Genomic DNA, 12,747 nt, shown 5'->3' on the forward strand with positions numbered 1-12,747 from the left:
TGATCTAGTGGGATCGCCTGTACTGCCACAGTGTCCACCACCAGCGCACGCGGCTCGCCTCCCACTGACCGTGCCGGATCGCGATAAAGACCGGGTCCCGCAAGCGGGACCTACTCACCACCTCCCGAAGCGCGGCCACGCGATCCCTGAGAGCCCCCGTCGTGTGTGCATGACGTGAAGAAAACCGGAGCCTCCTTCTGTAGTTACCCGGCAACCAGGGCTCAGGAGTGTACAGCGCCGCAAGGGAGAGCTGGAGCTGCAGCAGTGAATGTCTTCTGACATTTACCACCGCTGCTGCCCTTGAAGTCTTCAATTTTTCTTCATAAAAAAGCTCTTCTTAGGGCTGCCTGGAGCATCCCCTCTGTTAAGTGCCTGCTTACTGCAGCACCAAATACAAAACTGAGCTCCTGTGCAGGGAGGCGGGGTTATAGAGGAGGCGGCGCTGTGCATTCTGGGAACAGTCAAAGCTTTGAGCCTGTTGGTGCCTCGGATTAAGATCCTACTCTACACCCCATTGTCCATCCTTGTGGAGCCCAGTGTACCCCGCAGCAGAAAAGACATTACACAGTATTGTTAGTAGATTTCCATCAAGCAGTTCTACAGAGTTATAGTAGTAGGAATGTGGAGCGGTGATAATGAGAGGTACAGTAAGAGGAGGAATGTGGTGTGGTTCTAGAGATAGGAGGAGGAAACTGAAGCTGTTCTATACAGTGGTAGAGGTAGGAACGTGGTGTGGTGCTAATGAGCTATAGGAGGAATGTGAGGAAATTCTATGGAGACATACGAGGAGCATCGCGGAGTGGTGCTAATGAGGAACAATGTGGTGTGGTTATATAGAAAGATAGGAAGAAGCTGAAGCAGTTCTATAGAGATAGGAGGCGCTGTTCTATAGAAAGGTAGAAGGAGGCATGTGGAGAAGTTAAAACGAGGAATAGAAAGGATACATAGAGAAGGCCGTAAAAACATGGCACTTATCGGGGATTTTGTTTCTCGTGCCTCCTGGCAGGTGAAACAAAATCCCAGATATTGACATCTATCGGGAATAATTGAATCAACCCCCCCCCCCCCGATCAAATTACCGCGACTAATTGAATTCCCCCCAAAATTGGAGTCCCATGCTGATGTTTACAGAGGGATATGAGGAGTTCCAATAGGTATTTATACAGTGGTATAGGGGGAATCATAAGAAGCAGTTTACTAGAGAGTTTGGAGATAATAATGGAGAGTTTTAGGGCCAAATATGGAGAAATAGGAAAGGTTATAGGTAATATAGCGACATTGGAGGATTTACAGGTAACAGCAATACAGAGATAAAAGGAGTTGGAAGACTTAATTAAGTTATAAGGAACAGTTATATATAGCTATAGTATACATAGGCGCAATACAGATGAACTATATTGCACAGTGATAGTTATAAAGGAAGTTTATATGAAAGTATTATATAGAGGGCAATTATGAGTCACACCCTTCACTCTTCTTATATAGAAATCCAGATTTCTCCGTTCCATGCTGTTTATCTCCTTGATGTTGGTGTAAACTATAGCCAGAATCCTTTTTGTTCAGTCCATCCTGAGACAACAAGTTAAGATGGAACTTAGCGCAGCACATCAGTGTAACATATTCTTACTAATATGGCAGCAAATTCACAGATAAAATGAAGCTTTTCATTTATATTGTATATATGTTGTTTTCTTTGAGGGCAGGAGGGGGACCGGTCTTAAAAAGCCATCCAGTCATAATCACAGTGATGACACTTCGCTCTCTCACCTCTTTAGTTTCTATCTGTAGTTGTCTTTGCAGGTTCTCCCTGAATTCTGAAAGTTGTTTGAGCTCTTCGTCTTGGGTCTGATGCATCTTGAAACCAATGACAAAACAATTTGAATACATGTAGTGACATCTCCCACAGGCAACATGAATCACTGTAAAACCTTGATATAAACGGGGATGGCACTTACGCTATGCAGGGAAGAGGATAACTTCTCAATGAAAGGAAGTAGACTCTGTGTAGCTCTTAATCCATCCTGAAAAAAACTAAGACACAAGGGTTATGATGGTGTCACACAGGTGCTTTGGAGGATGGCTAAAATCGATCATATTCACATTGCTTACGTGAAGAGGTAACTCAGAGTGCCTATACGACAAAACTAGTGCAGAGGTGGTGATGCAAGAGACACAAAGAAGAGGTAACTTTGACTGAAGTGATAATAGCCACAAGGGCCAATGTAGTGAAAGAAGTAAAATACTTACTTGTGCTGAGCATGAAAAGCTTTTATAAGGCACTCCAAGAAATCTGGACCTTGTTTAACTTGCAGCTCACCTAATTTCAGAAGGTACTGGTGAAAATACAAAATAAAAAAGACTAATGGAAGACCAGAAAAGAGGCTCGTGAATCTACACATAGATTTGTTGGGGAGTTGCTCCATCTGCATCCATTGCTATGTTGTCTTTTTCTGTATCACTCACCTCACACAAGTGAAGCTGAAATAGTTTCCTTTCCCGTTCAGTGTCCTCAGTGCTCTCAGATTCTGCACGAGCACCTGCTGAGCGAGCTTTCTTTGTCCTGCAGGGAGGGAGTACAATCTGCAGAGCTCACTCAGACACCTATCACATCCAGACAGTTACTTTATACCACCACTCAAGCAGCGCTGGGTTATTTTATGCAAGTGGGGGAGGAGGAGAGATAACATATGTAAGCAACATGAATCAAGAAAACGAGTTTTATGGTAAGAACTTACCTTTGTTAAAACTCTTTCTGCGAGGTACACTGGGCTCCACAAGGAAAGACATAGGGGTGTAGAGTAGGATCTTGATCCGAGGCACCAACAGGCTGAAAAGCTTTGCCTGTTCCCAGAACGCATAGCGCCACCTCCTCTATAACCCCGCCTCCCTGCACAGGAGCTCAGTTTTTAGTTAACCAGCCCAATGCAGTAGCAGGAAAAAAAACGACAACGGTTAGTAGCCACATACACCACACTCTCACGACAGGAGAAGTGTCAGCGGCTAATGCCATACCAACCCAAAGAAGCTAAGTGCGTCAGGGTGGGCGCCTTGTGGAGCCCAGTGTACCTCGCAGAAAGAGTTTTAACAAAGGTAAGTTCTTACCATAAAACTCGTTTTCTGCTGCGGGGTACACTGGGCTCCACAAGGAAAGAAATAGGGGATGTCCTAAAGCAGTGCCTTATGGGAGGGGACGCACTGTAGCGGGCACAAGAACCCGGAGTCCAAAGGAAGCATCCTGGGAAGCGGCAGTATCGAAGGCATAGAACCTTTATAAACGTGTTCACGGAGGACCACGTAGCCGCCTTGCACAATTGTTCAAGGGTCGCACCACGGCGGGCCGCCCAAGAAGGTCCAACAGACCGAGTAGAATGGGCCGTAATGTGAGCAGGAGCTGAGAGACCAGCCCTCATATAAGCATGTGCAATCACCATTCTAATCCACCTGGCCAAAGTTTGCTTGTGAGCAGGCCAGACCCGTTTGTGAAATCCAAACAGCACAAAGAGAGAATCAGATTTCCTAATAGAAGCAGTTCTCTTCACATAGATATGGAGAGCCCGCACCACATCCAAAGACCGCTCTTTGGGAGACAGATCAGGAGAAACAAGTGCCGGATCCACAATCTCCTGGTTAAGGTGGAACGAAGAAACCACCTTAGGTAAATATCCGGGACGAGTCCTAAGAACCGCCCGGTCACGGTGAAATATCAGATATGGGGAACTACAGGACAAGGCACCCAAATCCGACACTCTTCTAGCTGAAGCAATAGCCAGCAGAATCACCACCTTAAGGGAAAGCCACTTAAGATCAGCTGAACCAAGAGGTTCAAACGGAGACTCTTGTAGCACCTCCAAAACCACCGACAAGTCCCAAGGAGCCACAGGCGGGACATAGGGAGGTTGGATACGCAACACACCCTGAGTAAAGGTATGCACATCAGGTAAGGTCGCAATTTTTCTCTGAAACCACACCGACAAGGCAGATATTTGAACCTTGAGGGAGGCCAGACGCAGGCCCTGCTGAAGAAAAGCCAACAACTTGGCTATACTAAACTTGGAAGCGTCATAATCGTTAGATGCGCACCAAACAAAGTAAGAATGCCAGACCCTATAGCAAATCCGAGCCGAAGCCAGTTTCCGGGCCCGCAACATAGTTTGAATGACCGCCTCAGAAAACCCTTTAGCCCTTAAGACGGAAGCTTCAAGAGCCACGCCGTCAAAGACAGCCGGGCTAGGTCCTGGTAGACACAGGGGCCCTGAACGAGGAGGTCTGGGCGTTGTGGAAGTAGAATTGGACGCTCTTACGATAGGCCTTGCAGGTCTGAGAACCAGTGCCGTCTGGGCCACGCTGGAGCTATGAGAAGCAGATTTCCTTTTTCTTGCTTGAACGTCCGAATTACCCTGGGCAGGAGTGACACCGGAGGGAACACGTACGGCAGCCGAAACCTCCACGGCACCACCAGCGCATCCATGAATGCTGCTTGAGGATCCCTTGTCCTTGCTCCGAAGACCGGAACCTTGTGATTGTGTCAAGACGCCATCAGATCTACATCTGGAAGGACCCACTTTTCCACTAGGAGTTGAAACACTTCTGGATGGAGGCCCCACTCGCCGGCATGCACGTCCTGACGACTGAGAAAGTCCGCTTCCCAATTCAGGACTCCTGGAATGAATATTGCCGATATGGCCGGTAGATGGCGTTCCGCCCATTGAAGAATCCGTGAGACTTCCTTCATTGCCAAGCGGCTTCGAGTACCGCCTTGATGATTTATGTAAGCCACTGTGGTGGCGTTGTCCAACTGTACTTGAACAGGATAAATCTGAATTAAATGCTGGGCCAGGTTCAACGCATTGACGACCGCCCGCAATTCCAGAATGTTGATCGAGAGGAGAGATTCCTCCTTGGTCCACCGACCCTGAAGGGAGTGTTGCTCCAGCACCGCGCCCCAACCTCTTAGACTAGCATCTGTCGTCAACAGGACCCAGTTGGATATCCAGAATGGATGGCCCCTGCACAGTTGTCGGTCCTGGAGCCACCAGAGCAGCGACAGATGGACCTCCGGAGTCAATGAGATCATGTGAGACCTGATCCGGTGAGGCAGAACGTCCCACTGTTACGCACACCAGTGCTAACAGGAGTATACCGGTGTATGAACAGAGAGGGAAGCGAAGCAAATGAACTCACAGACAGTATAACATAACATACACAGGAGGTGATGGAATAACTAATAAACACAAAGTGAACGGAGAAGCCCAAAGGCTCAGGAATTGGGTGTCTCCCTTGTGTCAGGAATGCTCAGATGGAATAGAGCGGACAATGAAGCGAGGTGTAGTGATTTAACATGTGGAGCACCTGAAATGATGTTGCTAAGAGCAACAGAAAAAACCCCAAAGGGTTACCAACGGGTGTGGGAATAAACTCCTTGGTCAGAGATAGAAATATAGACACAAGGAGAGTATCCACAATCCTAACCCCCACTTGCAGGGCACAAGTTCAGCTTAATGCCACTAAACTGACACCTGGACGCCCTGCACAGTGAGGGAGGATTAAGCAAGCAGGTCTGAGAATACAGCCGCAAACCTGCTGGGTTCACAGAATAGCAAAAGAACCCCAGCAGGTCAAACAACTGACTCCAGTCTTACTGCTAGGTCCGGATTGGCAGAATGAAGTACCGAATCCCAAGGCCTATTCGCAGTAAGCAACAAGTAAATACAAAGTCACACAGTACTAGCTAACTCTCTGGACCTGACTAACAAACAAAGATTCAGCAGCATTTGCCTAGCCTGAGAGGATGGTTTATATAGCAGGTGCTGTCCACGCCCCACTCAGACCTCACAGACTGTGAGCACAAAACCAGCGCCGGATTCCCTGCCGTGCACAGAGCCTGTAACCACTACACAGTAAAAACCCGGACCGGAGTATCAGCTGCGCTCAGGTTACTTCGCTAACACTTGCCTCCCGGTTGCCATGGCGACGTGGCAGCACAGAGCAAGAGATCCTAACAGTACCCCCCCTCTGACGAGGGGTCAAAGAACCCCTACCACCGGGTTTATCTGGGAACTGCGAGAAGAAAGAGCGTATCAGTCTGGGGGCATGAAGATCACAACTGCGCACCCACGACCGCTCCTCCGGGCCATACCCCTTCCAGTGCACCAAAAATGACAGCCGACCCCGAACCATCTTGGAGTCAAGAACCCTTTCAACCACAAACTCCCTCTGACCCCGTATCAGAAGAGGAGAAGGTCTTCCACTGGAAGAAGGATTACTAACCGCCAGTTTTAAAAGGGAACAATGAAATGTTTTATTGATACCCAATGAACGGGGCAGATCTAACTGAAATGCCACTGGATTGATAACCCTGGTGATCTTATAAGGGCCGATGAACCGGGGGCCTAACTTATGAGATGGCTGTCTCAACTTCAAATTCTTGGTGGATAACCAGACGAAGCCCCCTAATTTGAAGCTGCAGGGTCTTCTACGCTTATCAAAAACCCTTTTGGTCACTAATGACACAGACACAAGGGCTTTCTTCACTTTCCTCCAAATACCCCTAAGGACCGAAACAACAGAGGAACCACCAGGCGTGGAATCCAGGGGGTCAAAAGAATTGGCCTTAGGATGATGCCCATACACACAAAGGAAGGGAGAGATCCCTGTAGCAGAGTGAGCCGCGTTGTTATAGGCAAACTCCGCCATGGACAGATGAGCAACCCAGTCAGTATGACACTTGGAGACATAACACCTGAGGAACTGCTCCAAGGACTGGTTCACCCTCTCAGTCTGCCCATTAGACTGTGGATGGTAGCCTGACGACAAGCTCACAGAAATCTGGAGATCAGAACAAAATGCCCTCCAGAATTTGGCCACAAACTGGGATCCACGGTCAGAGACCACATCAAGTGGCAACCCGTGGAGGCGCACAACATGCTGCATAAATAACTCAGACAGGCGTCTGGCCGATGGCAACCCAACCAGTGGAACGAAATGCGCCATCTTCGAAAACCTGTCAACGACAACCCAAATGGCTGTCATCCCCGAGGATTTGGGCAAGTCCACCACAAAATCCATGGAAATGTGGGTCCATGGCTTAGACGGAATAGAGAGTGGATGTAATGGGCCGACAGGAACCCCTCTAGGAGTTTTATTTCGGGCACAAACGTCCCATGCCCGAACCCACTGATCCACATCCCTAGCCACCGAGGGCCACCACACCGCCCTAGACAGCAACTCCCGAGTTCTGGCAATACCCGGATGCCCTGCCGACCTCTTGGCATGGAATTCCAGGAACACTCGCTGTCTTAACCTAGGAGGCACAAATAAGAGACGTACCGGAAGGTCTGGAGGAGCCTGCTCCTGTGCTCTAAGGACTAATGACAAGAGGTCCTGGGTAATGCCCACTTTAATACATGATGGGGACACAATGGGCAATGGCTCCTCGGTGGTCTCTTGAACTGGAGCAAAACTCTGCGAGAGCGCATCAGCCTTGATGTTTTTTGACCCAGGGCGATATGTTATCAAAAAATTAAAGCGAGCAAAAAACAAAGCCCATCGTGCCTGCCTGGCATTGAGCCGCTTCGCTGACTCTAAATATGCCACATTCTTATGGTCGGTGAGAATTGAGACCACAAACTTAGCCCCCTCAAGCCAGTGTCTCCACTCCCCGAGTGCATCCTTTATAGCCAACAATTCCCGGTTACCCACATCATAATTCATCTCGGCAGACGAAAATTTACGGGAAAAGTAAGCACAGGGATGAAGGCGATTATCAGACACCCCCATGTGATAGAGCACTGCCCCAATACCTATCTCAGAGGCATCCACTTCTACCACAAAAGGACGCTCTGGATCTGGGTGTCGCAGCACCTTGGCCGAGACAAATGCCCTTTTGAGACGGGCAAAGGCCGCTTTGGCCTCACAAGACCAGTGAGCAACATCCGCCCCTTTCTTAGTGAGTGCCACCAAGGGGGCCACTATAGACGAAAATCCAGCGATAAACCATCTATAAAAATTCGCAAAGCCCAGAAAACGCTGAAGCGCCTTCAAACTAGTGGGCTGCACCCAATCCAGGACTGCCTGTACCTTAGAACCCTCCATTTGGAAACCTTCTGAGGAGATAATATACCCTAGAAATGCGATTTGCTGGACTTCAAACTCGCACTTCTCCAGCTTCGCCCCAAGCTGGTGGTCTCTGAGTTTCTGGAGGACTAAGCGTACATGCTTCCGATGTTCCTCCAGGGAATGAGAGAAGATTAGGATGTCATCTAGATAAACAACTAAGAATCTATCCAAATATTCCCTGAGCACATCGTTCATGAATTCCTGGAAGACTGCCGGGCATTAGAGAGCCCAAAAGGCATCACCAAATATTCATAATGCCCTGAGTGGGTATTAAAGGCAGTCTTCCATTCATCCCCCTCTCTTATTCGGATTAGATTGTAAGCACCACGTAGGTCAATCTTAGAAAAAATGGTGGCAGTACGAAGCTGGTCAAACAAAACCGAAATGAGAGGCAGTGGGTACGAGTTTTACTTTTTAATCGTGATACGGTTCAATTCCCTGAAGTCGATGCAGGGTCGCAACGAACCGTCCTTTTTACCCACGAAGAAGAACCCCGACCCAACTGGGGACTGTGAGGGTCTGATAAATCCCTTAGCCAAGTTCTCCTGAATGTACTCTGCCATAGCCTGAGTCTCAGGACGTGACAGGGAGTACAACCTGCTCTTGGGAAGCTTAGCATCCGGCAACAAATCAATGGCACAGTCATAGGGGCGATGGGGAGGTAGTACCTCCACAACTTTTTTGGAGAACACATCCGCAAAATCTGCATAACATCCTGGCAATCCTGGCAAACTTAGCTGCGAGAGCCTGACTGGAAGGCTCAAGCAACTCCTGAAACAATCACTACTCCAACTAAGAATCTCCCCAGAGACCCAGTCAAATTGAGGGTTATGGGCCCTTAACCAGGGTAACCCCAAAACCAATGGGGCAAAAGAACAGACAGTCACATAAAAAGGCAATTTTTCAGAGTGTGTGGCTCCAATAAACAAAGGAATTTGGCTGGTGCAGGAGGTAATTTTACCCTGGGACAATGGTTCCCCGTTTAACCCACAGATCTCAATCTCTGATGTCAAAGGTACTGAGGGAACAGAGTGTTCCAGGGCGAATTGACGGTCCATGAAAACCCCATCGGCCCCACTGTCAACAAAGGCCTCAGTCTTGACAGTTTGACCGAGGATCTCCAAAGTCACCGGAATGAGAAAAGTCTTTTTAGGAAATTCTGACTTCTGGCCTGACAGGATATTTCCCATCACCCTCAGGCCCTGAAGTTTTCCGGTTTTTCTGGGCATGATACTACAACATGACCTTTATTCCCACAGTACAAACACAAACCCTGCTGTCTCCTCCGCGTCTTCTCACGCGAGGAGAGGCGGGTAGCCCCAATCTGCATAGGCTCCTCGGAATATTCCTCAGAGTCTGAGGTTCCCTTGGGAAAAAAGGAAACTGCGGTCTCCCTTTCAAGCCTACGCTCTCTCAGCCGTCTATCCACCCGGATGGATAACTGCATGAGCTGATCTAAGCTATCAGGCGAGGGATATTGTACCAGTTGGTCCTTTATCTGGTCAGAAAGGCCCCTTCGGTACTGGTTTCTCAGGGCTGGGTCATTCCACTGGGTATCATGAGCCAACCTCCGAAACTCCGTACTATAAACCTCAGCTGGCCGTCGCCCTTGCTTAAGAACCGTAATCTGAGCCTCGGCTGAAGTCATCTTGTCAGGGTCATCATACAAAATGCCCAGTGCCGTAAAAAAAACATCAACACTTTTAAGCGACGGACAGTCAGGCTGTAACCCATATGCCCAGACCTGTGGGTCTCCTTGTAGCAAGGAAATCACCATGCCCACCCGCTGAATCTCCGACCCAGAAGACTGGGGCCTAAGCCTGAAATATAGCTTACAGCTCTCCTTGAAACAAAAGAACTGCGAGCGATCTCCAGAAAAACTATCCGGGAGATTTACTTTCGGCTCCTTAACCCCTGAACTTGCCGCTGCTGCTGCGGGAGCTCCGCTAGCGGCCTGCGGGGTGTTCATTTTAATGGACATCTCATTAAATTGTCGAGTCAGGACCTGCACCTGATCGACTACCTGTTGCAAAGTATTTTGAGGGGTATGCTCCATATTCCCACAAAATTTCAACAGGAGTAGGGCTGCTGAATATGTTACGCACACCAGTGCTAACAGGAGTATACCGGTGTATGAACAGAGAGGGAAGCGAAGCAAATGAACTCACAGACAGTATAACATAACATACACAGGAGGTGATGGAATAACTAATAAACACAAAGTGAATGGAGAAGCCCAAAGGCTCAGGAATTGGGTGTCTCCCTAGTGTCAGGAATGCTCAGATGGAATAGAGCGGACAATGAAGCGAGGTGTAGTGATTTAACATGTGGAGCACCTGAAATGATGTTGCTAAGAGCAACAGAAAAAACCCCAAAGGGTTACCAACTGGTGTGGGAATAAACTCCTTGGTCAGAGATAGAAATATAGACACAAGGAGAGTATCCACAATCCTAAACCCCACTTGCAGGGCACAGGTTCAGCTTACTGCCACTAAACTGACACCTGGACGCCCTGCACAGTGAGGGAGGATTAAGCAAGCAGGTCTGAGAGTACAGCCGCAAACCTGCTGGGTTCACAGAATAGCAAAAGAACCCCAGCAGGTCAAACAACTGACTCCAGTCTTACTGCTAGGTCCGGATTGGCAGAATGAAGTACCGAATCCCAAGGCCTATTCGCAGTAAGCAACAAGTAAATACAAAGTCACACAGTACTAGCTAACTCTCTGGAACTGACTAACAAACAAAGATTCAGCAGCATTTGCCTAGCCTGAGAGGATGGTTTATATAGCAGGTGCTGTCCACGCCCCACTCAGACCTCACAGACTGTGAGCACAAAACCAGCGCCGGATTCCCTGCCGTGCACAAAGCCTGTAACCACTACACAGTAAAAACCCGGACCGGAGTATCAGCTGCGCTCAGGTTACTTCGCTAACACTTGCCTCCCGGTTGCCATGGCGACGTGGCAGCACAGAGCAGGAGATCCTAACACCCACTTGGCTAGAACCAGCTTCTGGAGGGGGCGAGAATGGAATTGAGTATACTCCACCATGTCGAATGCTGATACCATGAAGCCCAGCACCTGCATTGCCGAATGTATCGACACTTGCGGAAGAGAAAGGAAGCAACGAATCCTGTCCTGAAGCTTCAGGACTTTCTCCCGAGACAAGAACAACCTCTGGTTGTGTGTGTCCAATAGCGCTCCCAGGTGCACCATGCTCTGAGCAGGGACCAGGGAGGACTTCTTCCAGTTGATGAGCCACCCGTGGGCTTGTATAAACTGGACAGTCATATCCCGATGATGTAGGAGAAGGTCTGGGGAATTTGCCAGGATTACCAAGTCATCCAGATGTGGCAGTATCCTGACCCCTTGACGGCGGAGCACCACCGCCATAACTTTGATGAAGAATCGCAGAACCGTAGTTAAACCAAAAGGTAACGCCCAATACTGGTAATGGAGGTTGCCAATCGCAAACCTCAGGTATTGCTGATGTGATGCTGCTATAGGAATATGCAGGTAAGCATCCTGTATGTCCAGGGAGACCATGTAGTCCCCAGGTTCCAAGGCCAGAACTATAGAGCGAAGGGTTTCCATACGGAGGGTCTGTACCACCGAATGTAGAGTGTTTGCCTTTGTCTGGTCCAACGGGACGTCGGTCCGGCAAAATCGATGAATGGGTCGGTTTTTGAAGTCTATGGCGTAACCTCGAGTGACGACTTCCCGTACCCAGACATCTGAAGTGGTCTTCAACCATTCCGGGGTATACCCTAGAAGCCGGCCCCCCACCCTGGGATCCCCCAGGGGGAGGCCCGCCCAGTCATGCGGCAGGCTTATCGGTTCTGGAAGCTGGCTGACGGGCGGCCCAGGCTCTTTTGGGCTTCGGCTTACCAGGTTTGGAAGTGCGGGCCTGCTTGTTGTACGCCTGACCTTTTGCTTTACCTGAAGGACGAAAGGGGCGAAAGGAAGTACCTTTAGCCTTCGACACAGAAGGAGCGGTACTTGGCAGACAGGCAGTTTTGGCAGTAGCCAAGTCAGCCACTCTCTTATTTAAGTCCTCCCCAAACAGAATATCTCCCTTGAAAGGGAGTACCTCCAGGGTTTTTCTAGAGTCCAGATCCACAGACCAGGATCTCAGCCACAATATCCGGCGAGCCAGGACTGATGTAGTAGAGGCCTTGGCTGCTAGGATACCAGCATCAGAAGCCGCCTCTTTAATATAGCGAGAAGCTGTGACAATATACGACAAGCATTGTCTAGCATGGTCAGAAAAGATTTCAGCTTCTAACTCCAAGGCCCATGCTTCGATAGCCTCTGCAGCCCATGTTGCTGCAATAGTGGGCCTTTGTGCAGCACCCGTGAGGGTGTAAATAGCTTTTACACAACGCTCCACACGTTTATCCGTAGGCTCTTTTAGAGACGTAACGGTAGTGACAGGTAGAGCTGAGGAAACCCCCATCCTAGCCACATGTGAGTCTACTGGAGGAGGCGTTTCCCAATTTTTAGACAGCTCTGGCGCGAGGGGATAGCAAGTCAGCATCTTCTTTTGAGGCACAAACTTCTTACCCGGGTTTCCCCAGGGTTCCTGACGTATATCCACTAGGTGGTCAGAGTGAGGTAAAACTTGTTAAAACCAC

The 12,747-nt window shown here is 49.0% G+C and overlaps 1 protein-coding gene across 2 annotated transcripts in view; it reads right to left on the minus strand.

The window, feature by feature from the left end:
• The window catches only part of LOC135038279 (arf-GAP with SH3 domain, ANK repeat and PH domain-containing protein 3-like), a 141,510-nt gene that overhangs the window by 114,565 nt on the left and 14,198 nt on the right, over window positions 1-12,747 (minus strand). For both annotated transcript variants that reach the window (XM_063954637.1, XM_063954636.1), the window contains exons 6-10: window positions 2,464-2,560; window positions 2,248-2,333; window positions 1,956-2,031; window positions 1,768-1,854; window positions 1,466-1,569 (exon numbers count right to left, since the gene is read on the minus strand). In XM_063954637.1, the coding sequence (XP_063810707.1) occupies window positions 1,466-1,569; window positions 1,768-1,854; window positions 1,956-2,031; window positions 2,248-2,333; window positions 2,464-2,560 (450 nt within the window). The remainder of the gene's footprint in view (window positions 1-1,465; window positions 1,570-1,767; window positions 1,855-1,955; window positions 2,032-2,247; window positions 2,334-2,463; window positions 2,561-12,747) is intronic.

Source organism: Pseudophryne corroboree, chromosome 2 (genome assembly GCF_028390025.1).
Source record: "Pseudophryne corroboree isolate aPseCor3 chromosome 2, aPseCor3.hap2, whole genome shotgun sequence".
In the NCBI taxonomy this organism is placed as follows: Eukaryota; Metazoa; Chordata; class Amphibia; order Anura; family Myobatrachidae; genus Pseudophryne; species Pseudophryne corroboree.